At 46.9% G+C, this 15,260-nt stretch overlaps 1 protein-coding gene across 1 annotated transcript in view; it reads left to right on the top strand.

Annotated features, from left to right (window-relative positions):
* Positions 1-15,260, top strand: part of LOC143942696 (NACHT, LRR and PYD domains-containing protein 12-like) — a 155,630-nt gene that overhangs the window by 52,153 nt on the left and 88,217 nt on the right. The window contains exon 13 of the mRNA XM_077464075.1: positions 21-185. Coding sequence (XP_077320201.1) covers positions 21-185 — 165 coding nt within the window. The remainder of the gene's footprint in view (positions 1-20; positions 186-15,260) is intronic.

Below are 15,260 nucleotides of genomic sequence, written 5' to 3' on the forward strand. Positions count from 1 at the left end.
AACATTTTTCCCTTCTATAGGTTGAAGGATAATCACCTGACAGACGGTTCCTGCCCCTACCTGGCATTTGGAATAAGAAATAACCAGACACTGAGGACACTGAACCTGTCTGGGAACAATCTGGAGGGTCCTCATTTCAGGGATCTGATGGAAGCTCTGACAACAAGCCGGATAGAGGAATTACAGTGAGTATAACAGGACTGACTGAGATAATATTAGCTTTTACATTCCAGACACTGTGTGATAATACTGTGTATTTGATATCGGTGTCTCCATCCATTCAGAGCAGGATTTAGTTTGATATATAAAAAAATCATGTACTGGAGAACCACCAAAATCAAGGTTGATAAATTTCAGAGTAATCAGCAATCACAATTCAAAAACAATCATTCCTGTGAAAAATCCCAACAAATATTGACAACAGAATAAAAGATTTAAAAAAACATGATTTAAATAGGGTAACCTCAATTGTAAAAGATCAGTGCCAAAAAAAAGGAACATAAATAAATATGTTATCACTAAATTCATCCATAAAAGTTTATAAAGAAGTCTATCTTCCAAAAAGCTTCTGGTGTGGTGCTGAAAATTGCTGTGTTCCACCACCAAGGTGACTATAAGAAAAAACTCCCACCTCATATGCTGGACCTTCCCGACCAGCCGTCACCATTATAGTGCAGCAGAAAGGTGCGTTTGCATGAATCACCATAGGTGTAAGTCTGCTGTGATGCTGGAGCCGATGCGCATGGTCGTGATGTCCGCCAGTGACGATCGCTCCTCATAGAGCCAGAATGGGGATCTGTCAATGTAAACAGACAGATCCCCATTCTGTCAGGGAAGTAGAGAGAGAACTGCTGTTTCTAGTGAACAGGAACAGCAATCCCTCTACTCCCTGTCAGTACACTCCCCTCACAGTTAGAAACACCTCCTTTAGGGAACACTTAACCCCTTGATCGCCCCCTATTGTCAACCCCTTCCCTGCCAGTGACACTTATACAGTAATCAGTGGCTATTTTTTTTAGCTCTGATCGCTGTATAAATGTCACTGGGCCCAAAAAAGTGTCAAAGGTGTCCGATCTGTCCGCTGCAATGTCGCAGTCACTGCCAGTAAAAAAAAAAATAATAATAAAAATGACATAAATATATCCTCTATTTTGTAGACACTATAACTTTTGCCCATACCAATCAATATACACTTATTGCGACAATTTTTTTTACCAAAAATATGCAGAAGCATACATATTGGTGGACAATTTTGACACATTTTTGGGACCATTCACATTTATAAAGCGATCAGTGCGATTACAATTGCATTGATTACTGTGTAAATTTGACTGGCAGTGAAGGGGTTAACACCAGGTGGTGCTACAGGGGTTAAGTGTGTCCTAGGGAGTGATTCTAACTGTGGAGGGGGGGCTACGTGTGACACGACACTGATCACCAGTCCTGATTACAAGGAGCTGTGATCAGTGTCCTGTCACTAGGCAGAACGGGGAAATGCTTGTTTACATTAAGATTTCCCTGTTCTTCCTCTCTGTGAGACGATCGCGGGTATCCCCATGGACATCAAGTTCACGGGACCCATGATCTTACTCACAGAGATTGCGGCGTTTTGTCAACATGCGGCGGTCTGGAACCGGTTAAGGGGGCAAATCCATCAGGTCCTTAAATGGTTAAATTATAAAAAGGTCTAATCAGGCTGGCTTTCCTAGTAACTTCCCTTCTTTAGTAACTGGGATCAGCTGCAATGGAGGATTGGTTATCTGTTATTCACAATGGTCCACTCAAGGAGAAAATATTTATTTTCCAGCCATGAAAAATGTATAAGAACGTGAGTTTCTGTTATAAAATTTTGCAAATAAGTAATTTTTCTCCTTTGCTGATGGGCACTGATGAGGCAGCACTGATAGGCTACACTGATGGGCACTGGTGAGGTGGCACTGATGAGGCGGCACTGATGCACCTCATAAGTGCCCACCAGTGCAGCCTATCAGTGCCCATTAGTGCTGCCTGCAAAGCAATGTGATCATGACATGCGAGTACCCCCACCCACTGCTTTTGAAGCTCAAAGTGGATGTAAACCTCATTCATGAAATTTGACCTGGGCACATATATCTGTAGTGTTTACTTATCTCTCTCCAAAGCACTAAGTCCCGGGATTTTCTGCTGCTCCCTTTTTCTGTTATCAGCGTGATAACATCTGGCAAGTTCTCTGACACAGGAGAAAAAAGCAGCTGGAAATTTGTGTCGGGGTGGGTGCTATAAGTAGATTAGCAGAGAGCTTGTCTATTCACAGCACAGCTCTGCAAGTATCTTTGTTCTTCTGCCTATGTGGGGGGGTGCTTTTCCTCCAATCAACTGTCACACACAGTGTATTCCAGGACTCCACTCCCACAGCTGAAACAGGAAAAGCAAATACTAACACGATGTTCACTTTCTAAAGAATATAGCAAGCTTAACCAGTTCCCGACCAGCGGACGCCGATGTACGTCGGCAGAATGGCACGGGCAGGCATATTGGCGTACAGGTACCTCCAATCTTTAATGCTGCCCTGCCATCGCGAGCTGGTCGGGACCCCCGTGAGTCTGGTCACGGGTCCCGTGGGCATACCCACGATCGTCACACGGGGAGGCTCAATGGAGAGATGCTGTTGTAAACAGCATCTCCCCGTTCTGCCTAGAAACTAGTGACGCTGATCTCTGCTCCATGTGATTGGAGCAGAGATCAGTCTTCACTAAATGAAAGCCCAGCCCCCAACAGTTAGTAACACGCCCCTAGGAAGACTTAACCCCTACACTGACACCCACTAGTTAACCCCTTCACTGCCAGTGTAATTTACACAGGAATCAGTGCATTTACATAGCAGTGATTGCTGTATAAATGACAATGGTCCCAAAAATGTGTCAAAAATGTCCGATGTGTCACAATAAAAATCTCTGATCGCCCCCATTACTAGTAAAAAAAAGATTAATAAAAATGCCATAAAACTATCCCCTATTTTGTAAACGCTATAACTTTTGTGCAAACCAATCAATAATCGCTTATTGCGATTTTTTTTTACCAAAAATATGTAGAAGAATACGTATCAGCCTAAACTGAGGGGAAAAAATGTTTTTTTATATATTTTTGGGGGATATTTATTATAACAAAAAGTAAAAAATAATGCGTTTTTTTCAAAATTGTCGCTCTATTTTTGTTTATAGCGCAAAAAATAAAAACCGCAGGGGTGATCAAATACCACCAAAAGAAAGCTCTATTTGTGGGGAAAAAAGGACGTCAATTTTGTTTGGGAGCCACATCGCACGATCGCGCAAATGTCTGTTAAAGCGATGCAGTGCCGAATCCCAAAAAGGGGTCTGGTCTTTGGCCCGCAAAATGGTCCGGGGCTGAAGTGGTTAAGACATCAGATATTCTGTACATGTAAAACTTATGTAGGGAGATTTGTTTTCATCTCTGTGTATCATCTGAGGCTGTTCACTTCACTGGGTATATGGAGGGTTTACATCCACTTTAAGGGGCGGTTGGGGGGAGGTTATAAAAATGTGTTTTATCCATGTGTTTTTTTGCCCCCCCTAAACGCTGGCTACAAAAGCCCTAAATACACCTGAATATACCCATCCACAGCTCCTGGGAGTTATTCTTCCTTTTCTTTTCTCCTTAGTTAGATTTCCCAACTGATTTATGTAGTATTGTACTGCGAAAAAATAAAATAAAAAAATGAAAAGGACTTGCAATAGTAAACTACCATATTTAAAAAAAGATTTATTACATATGTAAAAACCAAGGTACACTCACATATTAATAGTGCAACATGACACTATAGAACAAAGCTTTACTATAGCACCACCACAAAGGATTTCATATGCAATTTTTTTTTATTCAGCTGTCACTGGATTGTGAGAAATCGGGTTTCAGCCCTGGTTCACACCAGTGGGACTTGTCATGTGACTTGACAGTTCAAAGTCGCATGACAAGTCGCATCCCATTTGTGGCAATGGAACTGTTCAAATTGCTGGGACTAAAGTCGCAGCTATTTTGAAAAAGGTTCCTGCACCATTTCTGTGCGAATTCAGGGCGACTTGCATTGACATCTGTTAAATGAAGTTGCACAGATATCAGCAAGCTGCACATGAAATCGCACTGCTTTGAAGTATCGTGACTTCAAAACCGCACTGGTGTGAACCAGGGGTAAAACTGCAGTGGCCAATTTCTTACAGTCGGGAGAGTGATACATGTCAGCTAACAGCACTCTTTTTATTTGTATCTTTTAGGCCCCTTTCACACTTGTGTGACTTGGGACTACAAAGTCGCATGACAAGTTGTACCCTATGATTTCCAATGAGTACCGTTCATATCTGTGTGACTTCAAAGTAGTCCCTGTACTACTTTGGTCCGACTTTAAAAGGGAGGTCCATAGACCTCAAGTTTACAAAGGCATTCTCTGAAATTGCGGCCGTAAAATCGAGTGACTTTCAATTTGCTTCAGTGTGAATGGGGCCTTATGCCGCGTACACGCGATCGGAATTCTTGTTGGAAAAAGTGATGGTTTTCCCGACAGAATTCCGACGGAATTCGGCTCAAGCTGTCTTGCCTACACACGGTCACACCAAATTCCGATCATTTATAACGCGGTGACGTACAACACGTACGACGTGACTAAAAAAAGGAAGTTCAATAGTTAGTAGCCAATAGCTTCTGTCTCGTAGTTGAATCTGAGCATGCGTGATTTTTGGCATGTCGGAATTGCATGCACACGATCGGAATTACCGATAGAAAGTTTTTCCGTCGGGAAAATTGAGAACATGCTATCAATTTTTGGCTGGCGGAAATTCGGACAGCTAAATTCCGATGGAGCGTACACGCGGTCGCATTTTCCGATGAAAAGCTCTCATCTGCCTTTTTCTGGCCGGAATTCTGACCGTGTGTACGCGGCATTAGACTTTTTTTTAGATAGAAGTAAAAAAAAAATGCTGTTAGCTGACAAACCTGGTATCTCCTTTTCACATGTAGCGTTGTCCTGATTGTGAGAAATTGGGCAGTGCAGTTTTAAACCCCATTTTTCACAGTCACTCCTTGCTGACACCATCACTAAGGCCCCTTTCACATGGCGGGTCCAATGAGGTCTGCCTGTCAGTTTTTCAGGCAGATCTGATGGGAAGGTCCATAGAAAACGGTATGGACAGTCAGATGTAATCACTCTATATAACCACACCACTTCAAGCCACGCCCGATATTTAATATAATTTAAACTACTATTTTTGCAGCGGCATGCAATTTTTTTTTTATACACCGGACACGCCCACAGACATTGATGCCCCACCCCTAATTAACATACTGCTCAGCCTACACAGTATTTCTGCAAAAAAGTGTCCCTAAAAATGTTTTGGAAATTTTGGCAACTATGCAGGCTGGTGTAATAGATGTTCTGGAGGATGCTGGTAAATATCACGAGAACAATCTGCTGTGATCTAATGTCTGTTTATAACCTCTATTCTAGGATCGTGGGAAGGATCGCGGGAAGGTCTATGTCGGAAAAAGCAAAAAGAGAACTAAAAAAATCTGGAAAAGAGTCAGTACACAGGCGCGGCGAGTCCAGGCTCTAGTCCCACCATCCAAATGGACATAGAGTTGGAATAAAAAGAACCGAGCCCGAAGCGGGGCCGAGCCCGAAGCGGGGCCGAGCCCGAAGCGGGGCCGTGCCCGAAGTGGGGCCGTGCCTGAAGCGTGGCGAACGAAGTGAGCCCGCGAGGGGCCCTCTAATATTGGCAGCCCTATATCCTCTTGGATACACCGTTCATCTGAGATTTTCCCAATCTCCTGCTGCTCCGCCTGCGCAGTACGGGGCGGACACTATCCGATGGACAGACGATATATGCCAGAACATCGGCCAGTACTGGTTGTCAAATGAGGACCCCGCAGGAAGAAGTGCTGCTGCTGTGAATGGAGCTGGGACTCTGGATGAGAAAGAGAAGGATGAGAAGGAGAAGGATTAAGAAATCAGCAGACCAACCCAAGAGAAAAAGGAAACACTACAGATTAATTCAAACACTCAGGACCGGATGGGAAGGGTCTTTATTTGGTCCTCAATGCCTTTGAACAGTAAAAGGAGTAAAGTTACTACAGTCAAACATGAACATTTTACATATAAACTGTCTCAGGACAAGCCTGCCAATTGGTTCTATAAGTCACCCCAGCATTCATCTTATACAGCTTGATGACCCATATACTAAAACCCCTATGGCTGCAGGAATCATCATTTTCTGACTAGACCTGAGACTTGTTTAGAGAGAACGAAGGCCGAAGAAGAAGAAGGTCAATGAGGAATTTTATAAATGATTTAATGTCATGGTTATAAAAGACACTTCTTGTAAATGTTGTTCTCCAGAAACCTGTATTATAAGCTTTTGTGTTACAAAACTGGAGGATAAGGTGGTTGGTGATCTAGTATTATATAAGAATCATTTGTCCCACCATATGGTGGCTTCCTGTGGAAAGCAAGTTACCAATGGGTAGAAAACTCTGTTGGCTTTTAGGAAAGCACATGTAAAAGGAGGACAGAAACAATTTATTAAGAACACAATGCATATTGTGGTCTATTATGTTTAGGGACTGCAAAGATGTTACTAAGGCCAACTACAACTTTTCATCTTCATGTATTTATTCTTTTGTATTAAAGTTTTGTAATACGCATGGTATGACCTGTAAAAAAGGCCAAATGCATTTAACATATTAACCACCTCAATACTGGGCACTTACACCCCCCTTCCTGCCCAGACCAATTTTCAGCTTTCAGCGCTCTCACATTTTGAATGACAATTACTCAGTTATGCAACACTGTACCCATATGACATTTGTTTCCTTTTTTTCACACAAATAGAGCTTTCTTTCGTTGGTATTTATTCACTAGTGGGCTTTTTACTTTTTGTGCTCTAAATAAAAAAAAAATCGTAAAATTTGTGGGGAAAAAAAATGCAATTTTCTTTGTTTCTGTCATAAAATTTAGCAAATTAGTCATTTCTCTTCATAAATTTTGGCCAAAATGTATACTGCTACATTATCTTTGGTAAAAATAACCCAAATTAGACCCCTTTCACACTGGGGTGCTTTGAAGGTGCTACATCGCTAAAAATAGTGCCTGCAAAGCGCCCTGAAAGAGCCGCTGCTGTGTCTCCAATGTGAAAGCCCCGAGGGCTTTCACACTGGAGCGGTGTGCTGGCAGGACATTTTAAAAAGTCCTACTAGCAGCATCTTTGGAGCGGCAAAGGAGCGGTGTATACACCTCTGCTTCACCGCTCCTGTCCATTGAAATCAAAGGGGCAGCGTGGCTATACTGCTGCAGCAGCACTTGGCGGTGGTTTTAACTCTCTCAGCCACTAGTGGGGGGGAGCGGCCGAATAGCGCCGCAAAATTGGCGGTAAAGCGCCGCTAAAAATAGCGGCGTTTTACCAACGGGCGCACCCACCGCCCCAGTGTGAAATTGGTCTTAGCCCTTGTACACACTGTCGGAGATTCCGACAACCAAATCCGTCGGATTTTGTCTGTCGGATTTTGTCAGACGTATTTTGTCCGAAACTGTTGCATACACACGGTCGGATAAAGTTGTCGGAAAATCCGACGTGATGACGTAATTTCGTTACGATGGAACTATGTTCAGGCTAGTAGCCAATAGCTTTGGTGTAGGAATTTGATCTGAGCATGCGTGGCACTTTGTCCGATCGGAATTCTCTACACATGATCGGAGTATGTCAAATCGGAGCATTTTGTAGGAAAATTTTACCAACAAGTTGGAAAACTTGGTCCGTCGGATACTCCGATGGAAACAGTTAGATGGAGACCACACACTGTCGGAATATCCGACAAAACGGTCCGATCGGACACATTCCGTCGGAATCTCCGACCGTGTGTACAAGGGCTTAGTGTATATTATTTGATCTTTGGAAAAGTTATAGAGTCTACAAGCTATGGTGCCAGTCACTGAAAATTGATCACATCTGATCACACCTGATCTACTGATGGCTTATCTCATTTCTTGAGACACTAAAAAGTCAGGAAAGTACAAATACCCCCCCCCCCCCCCCCATTACCCTTTTTAGACAGTAGACATTCCAAGTTATTAAGTAGCATGGTGAGTTTTTTTAAGTTGTAATTTTTTTCTCACTATCCTCTGAAAAAGAATCACCACAATACATTCTGCTACTCTTCCCGAGTATGGTAATACCACATGTGTGAGACTTTTACTCAGCCTGGCCACATACAAAGGTCCAACATTGAAGTAGCACCTTCAGGCGTTCTATCACGTACCTGGTAGAAGAGCCTGAATGGACGTGCAAAGCCTCCCTTACCACTCTGGCCCCTGATAGAGTAGACAGAAGGCACCAGAGTGCAGAGTCGCATGAGCACCAGGAAGTCTCTGGTGGCGGCTGGTGAAAACACGGTAGACTCCAGCAGAAGACCAACAGGTGGCAGCAGGTGCAGATGACAGCAGCAAGTAGCAAGGTCAGGCAGGCAGGGTCATACACGGCAGGCAGAATCAGGTACAGGGTGCAGGCAGGATCGTAGTCAGAGACAAGCCAGGTCAAGCCGGATCAGCAGAGCAGATTCCAGGGAGAAGACAGAAGGTAGGTCAGGTCAAGCCGAGATCGGTGCAGGCAGAGTTCAAGGAGTGGTCAAGACGAGCCGGGTAGGCAACAGGAATCAGAACACAGGTTAACCGGACACAGGACACTCAGAAGCTGAAGCAGCACCGAGCAAAGCACTGGCTGGGCTTAAATACCTTCACTTGGCGCCAACGCGGGTGTGCACAAGCACTGGAGCACACGTGTGTGCGCAAACGCCGGGGCACACGCGGGGGCACAAAGATGCGCAATGGCTTATTTTTGCGCTCTAGTTCGCGCATGCGCACATCAATGCGCCATAGCCTGGGTCCTGTGCGCAACAGGGATGTGCGTTATTCTGCACCTCAGGGGTCTTCTGGAGGGACGAGACTGTCTACGGGTGGGTGCATCCTGACATGTTCTATGAGCATAAATGACGCTAATTTTAAATTGATCTAATTTCTCAACCACCTATTATTATTATTATACACGATTTATATAGTGCCAACAGTTTTCGCAGTGCTTTACAATGTAGGGGGGGGGGGGGGGGAACAACACAATTACAGTGCAGTTCAATACAAAAGGTACAGGAGGGCCCGGCTCGTAGAGCTTACGTTCTAAAGGGAGGGGGTGGCCGTACAAAAGGTAATAGCTGCAGAGAATGATTTGAAGGGACTGGAGCACCAGGACAATGGAATTGCCCACAAAATGACACCCATTTTGGAAAACAAACACCCCAACATATATTCTATGAGGCATGGGCTGCAGATGTGCTACAGATAGGTACTCGGTTACTCTGATGGGTAGTGACAGGTACTCAGATGGACTGAGACAAGTACTCAGATGGGTTGTGACAAGTACTCAGGTGAACTGTGACAAATACTCAGATGGGCTGTGACAGGTGCTCAAGTGTACTCAGATGAACTGTGACAGGTACTATGGTACTCAGATGGACTGTTACAGGTACTCGGGTACTCAGATGGACTGGTGAAAGGTACGCTGATGGGCTACAGATAGGTACTCGGCACTCTGATGAGCTGGTGACTGGTACTCGTGTACTCTGATGGATGGTGACAGGTACTCTGAAGGGTGGTGACAGGTACCCAGATACTCAGATGGGCTGTGACAGGTACTCAGGTACTCATATTAACTGTGGCAGATACTTAGAGTGTGAAAAGTACTCAGTACTGTGACAGGTACCCAGATACACAGATGGGTTGTGACAGGTACTCGGGTACTCAGATGAACTATGATAGATACTCAGATGGGCTGTGACAGGTGCTCAGGTGTACTCAGTCGAACTGTGACAGATACTCAGATGGACTGTTATAGGTACTCGGGTACTCAGATGAACTGTGACAGGTAGTCAGATTGACTTTCTCAGATACTCAGATGGACTGTGACAGGTACTTGGATGGACTGTGACAGGTAATGAGATGGACTGTGACAGGTACTCGGATGGACTGTGACAGGTAATGAGATGGACTGTGACAGGTACTCAGATGAACTGTGACAGGTACTCGGATGGACTGTGACAGGTACTCGGATGGACTGTGACAGGTACTCAGGTACTTGAGTACTCGGATGGACTGTGACAGGTACTCAGGTACTTGAGTACTCGGATGGACTGTGACAGGTACTCGGATGGACTGTGACAGGTAATGAGATGGACTGTGACAGGTACTCGGATGGACTGTGACAGGTAATGAGATGGACTGTGACAGGTACTCAGATGAACTGTGACAGGTACTCGGATGGACTGTGACAGGTACTCGGATGGACTGTGACAGGTACTCAGATGGACTGTGACAGGTACTCAGATGGACTGTGACAGGTACTCAGGTACTTGAGTACTCGGATGGACTGTGGCAGGTACTCAGATGGACTGTGACAGGTACTCAGGTACTTGAGTACTCGGATGGACTGTGACAGGTACTCGGATGGACTGTGACAGGTACTCGGTTGGACTGTGACAGGTACTCAGGTACTTGAGTACTCGGATGGACTGTGACAGGTACTCGGATGGACTGTGACAGGTACTCAGATGAACTGTTACAGGTACTCGGATGGACTGTGACAGGTACTCAGATGAACTGTGACAGGTACTCGGATGGACTGTGACAGGTACTCAGATGGACTGTGACAGGTACTCAGATGGACTGTGACAGGTACTCAGATGGACTGTGACAGGTACTCAGGTACTTGAGTACTCAGATGGACTGTGACAGGTACTCAGATGGACTGTGACAGGTACTCAGGTATTTGAGTACTCGGATGGACTGTGACAGGTACTCAGATGGACTGTGACAGGTACTCAGGTACTTGAGTACTCGGATTGACTGTGACAGGTACTCGGATGGACTGTGACAGGTACTCGGATGGACTGTGACAGGTACTCAGATGAACTGTTACAGGTACTCGGATGGACTGTGACAGGTACTCAGATGAACTGTGACAGGTACTCAGATGGACTGTGACAGGTACTCAGGTACTTGAGTACTCGGATGGACTGTGACAGGTAATGAGATGAACTGTGACAGGTACTTGGTACTCATATGGACTGTGACAGGTACTTTGATGGGTGGTGACAGGTCCTCTTTATTGGGGGGCAATCAGAGTGATTGGTGTACACTGTAAGCGGTAAGGAGATGTTACCGCAATCTCCTTCTCACACACGATTAGTGTGTGAGGAGGAGAACCTGGTAACATCTCGTTACCGCTCTGTGTTTACATTTAGTGATAGACAGAATGCAGGTCCAATGCTGAGATGTATTCTGTCTATCACAGGCGCGGGGTCAGGAGGAGGCGGGGCTGTGTGTGACGACGAGCGGAGCGGAGGCAATTCCAATGTAAGCTGTAACAGCGTGCTATTCATGCTCTGTGATCATTTGAGGAGGGGTCAGGGTGTGTATATATGAGGAGGGGGAGGGGTCAGGGTGTGTGTATATGAGGAGGGGGTTGGGGTGTCTGTATATGAGGAGGAGGGGTCAGGGTGTGTGTATATGAGAAGGGGGAGGGGTCAGGGTGTGTGTATATGAGGAGGGGGTTGGGGTGTCTGTATATGAGGAGGAGGGGTCAGGGTGTGTGTATATGAGGAGGGGGAGGGGTCAGGGTGTGTGTATATGAGGAGGGGGATGGGTGTCTGTATATATATGAGGAGGGGGAGGGGTGTGTGTGTGTGTGTGTGTATGTGAGGAGTCAGGGTGTATATATGTATGAGGAGGGGTGTGTGTATATGAGGAGGGGAGGGGTGTGTGTATATGAGGATGGGGAGGGGTAAGGGTGTGTATATGTGAGAAGGGGGAGGGGTCAAGGTGTGTATATATGAGGAGGGGGAGGGGTCAGTGTGTGTATATATGAGGAGGGGAGGGGTCATGGTGTGTGTATATATGAGAGGGGGAGGGGTGTGTATATATGAGGGGGAGGGGGCAGGGTGTGAATATATGAGGAGGGGGAGGGGTCAGGGTGTGTGTATATGAGGAGGGGGAGGGGTCAGGGTGTGTGTATATGAGGAGGAGGAGGGGTCAGGGTGTGTGTATATGAGGAGGGGAGGGGTCAGGGTGTGTGTATATGAGAAGATGAGGGGTCAGGGTAGGTGTATATGAGGAGGGGGAGGGGTCAGGGTGTGTGTATATGAGGAGGGGGAGGGGTCAGGGTGTGTATATATGAGGAGGGGTCAGGGTGTCTGTATATGAGCAGGGGAGGGGTCAGGATGTGTGTTTATGAGGAGGGGTGTGTGTATATGAGGAGGAGAGGGGTCAGGGTGTGTGTATATGAGGAGGGGGGAGGGGTCAGGGTGTGTGTATATGAGGAGGGGAGGGGTCAGGGTGTGTGTATATGAGGAGGGGGGAAGGGTCAGGGTGTGTGTATATGAAGAGTAAAGGGGTCAGGGTGTCTGTATATGAGCAGGGGGAGAGGTCAGGATGTGTGTTTATGAGGAGGAGGGGTGTGTGTATATGAGGAGGGGGATGGGGTCAGGAGGAGGCGGGGCTGTGTGTGATGGCGAGTGGAGCGGAGGCAATTCCAATGTAAGCTGTAACAGCGTGCTATTCATGCTCTCTGATCATTTGAAGAGGGGGAGGGGTGTGTGTATATGAGGAGGGGTCAGGGTGTGTGTGTATATGAGGAGGAGGGGTGTCTGTATTTATATGAGGAGGGGGAGGGGTGTGTATATATATATATATATATATATATATATATATATATAGAGGGGGAGGGGTAAGGGTGTGTATATGTGAGGAGGGGGAGGGGTCAGGGTGTGTATATATATATGAGGGGGAGTGGTCAGTGTGTGTATATATGAGGAGGGGAGGGGTCATGGTGTCTGTTTATGAGGAGGGGTCAGGGTGTGTGTATATGAGGAGGGGAAGGGGTCAGGGTGTGTGTAAATGAGAAGATGAGGGGTCAGGGTAGGTGTATATGAGAAGGGGGAGGGGTCAGGGTGTGTGTATATATGAGGAGGGGATGGGTCATGGTGTCTGTATATGAGCAGGGGAGGGGTCAGGATGTGTGTTTATGAGGAGGGGTGTGTGTATATGAGGAGGGGAGGGGTCAGGGTGTGTGTATATGAGGAGGGGGAGGGTTCAGGGTGTGTGTATATGAGGAGGGGAGGGGTCAGGGTGTGTGTATATGAGGAGGGGAGGGGTCAGGGTGTGTGTATATGAGGAGGGGAGGGGTCAGTGCGTGTGTATATGAGGAGGGGAGGGGTCAGTGTGTGTTTATGAGGAGGAGGGGTGTGTGTATATGAGGAGGGGAGGGGTCAGGGTGTGTATATGAGGAGGGAGTAGAGTTGCCACCTCATCCCTTTAAACCCGAACACATATTAATTACACAGGTTCTGTGGCTGATTAAGGTGGTAATTAAACTCCCTTAGTGCCTTACCTGCATTTAATTAGCCTCAGAACATGTGTAATTTATATGTGTTCGGGTTTAAAGGGATGAGGTGGCAACTCTAGGAGGGAGGGGTCAGGATGTGTGTTTATGAGGAGGAGGGATGTGTGTATATGAGGAGGGGAGGGGTCAGGGTGTGTATATGAGGAAGGGAGGGGTCAGTGTGTGTATATATGAGAAGGGGGGAGGGGTCAGTATGAGGAGGGGGGAGGGGTCAGGGTGTGTGTATATGAGGAGGGGAGGGGTCATGGTGTCTGTATATGAGGAGGGGTCAGGGTGTGTATATATGAGGAGGGGTCAGGGTGTGTATATATGAGGAGGGGAGGGGTCAGGGTGTGTGTATATGAGGGGGAGGGGTGTGTACATGAGGAGGGGAGGGGACAGGGTGTGTGTACATGAGGAGGGGAGGGGACAGGGTGTCTGTAGATGAGGAGGGGTCAGGGTGTCTTTATATGAGGAGGGGGAGGGGAGATTTCCATATCAGCACACAGAGCACTGCCCCAGGGGAGGGGACTTACCTAAGTATGGGGGACTCATCACTAGGAGGAGGAGGAGTCTTATCTTCTGAGATAGACTGCCCACTTCTCTCACACACACATCCAGTCCTGTGATTGGCTGAGGAGACCTGTCACTCCCCTACAGATATTACCTCAGGTTTTCCCGCCTCTCAGCTCCTCTCCTGTGATTGTCTGAGGAAAGACTGTCCTTCACCTCCCAGCTTCTCTCCTATAACTGACTTCAGGAAGTCTGTTTACCTCACAGCTGTCATTTTGGGTTTTCCCACCTCCCAGCTACTCTAGTGATTGGTTGAGCAGACCTGTCAATCACCTCACAGTTCTCCCCCCCCCCCAGGTCCCGCCTTTCAACTTCTATCATGTGATTGGCTGAGGAGGCCTGTCATTCACCTCACCTCACAGCTGTCTCCTCAGGTGTTCTCGCCTCCATACTCCTCTCCTGCGAATGGCCTGTCACTCGCTTCACAGCTTTCCCTTGACTCAAATCACCACACACCTCCCCCCTCAGGTGTTCTCACCTCCCAACTCCTCTCCTGTGATTGGCTGAGCTACACCTTTCACTCTCAGGTTTATTTTTTATTTCTATGATCCTCTTCTGTGATTGGGTGAGAAAACTCATCACTCACCTCACAGCTATCCCCGCCTCGCAGCAGTGCTCCTGTGATAGTCACTGTCAGTCACTCAGATCCCCTCACAGCTTCTCCTCAGATCTTCCCACCTCTCAGCATCTCTCCTGTGATTGGCTGAGAATACCTGCCACTCCCCCTCACGGCTGTCTCCTCAGCTTTTCCCCCCTCTCGGCTCCTCTTGTGATTGGCTGAGGAAAGCCTGCCACTCCCCCTCACAGATGTCTTCTTTCCTATTACTCATCTCTCTGCTGTCTCCTCGGGTATTCTTTCCTCTCAGCTCCTCTATTGTGATATATATATTATATATTTTTTCACCTTCTGGTTTATATATGTATATATTTAAGTAGCAGCTGGAGGTTGGGTCAGGGGCGTAACTATAGGGGGTGCAGCAGTCGCGACCTCAACCGGGCCCTGTGATGCAGGGGGCCCATGCAGCCCCCTCTACATATGGCCGGCAGCAGCATAGGCATCTAGCACACACTATTACATACCCCCTCCATATTCCCCTGGGGACAGGGACTCCTTCTCACGTGGGGACAGGGACCCCTTCTCACCTAGGGGCAGTAACTTCATCTGCCCTGGAGAAAAGGACCTCATCTCTTCTGGGGACAGGGACCCGATCCTGCCTAGGGACA

Source organism: Lithobates pipiens, unplaced genomic scaffold (assembly GCF_037356315.1).
Source record: "Lithobates pipiens isolate NorthernLeopardFrog02 unplaced genomic scaffold, aLitPip1_a1.2 Scaffold_30, whole genome shotgun sequence".
Lineage (NCBI taxonomy): Eukaryota > Metazoa > Chordata > Amphibia > Anura > Ranidae > Lithobates > Lithobates pipiens.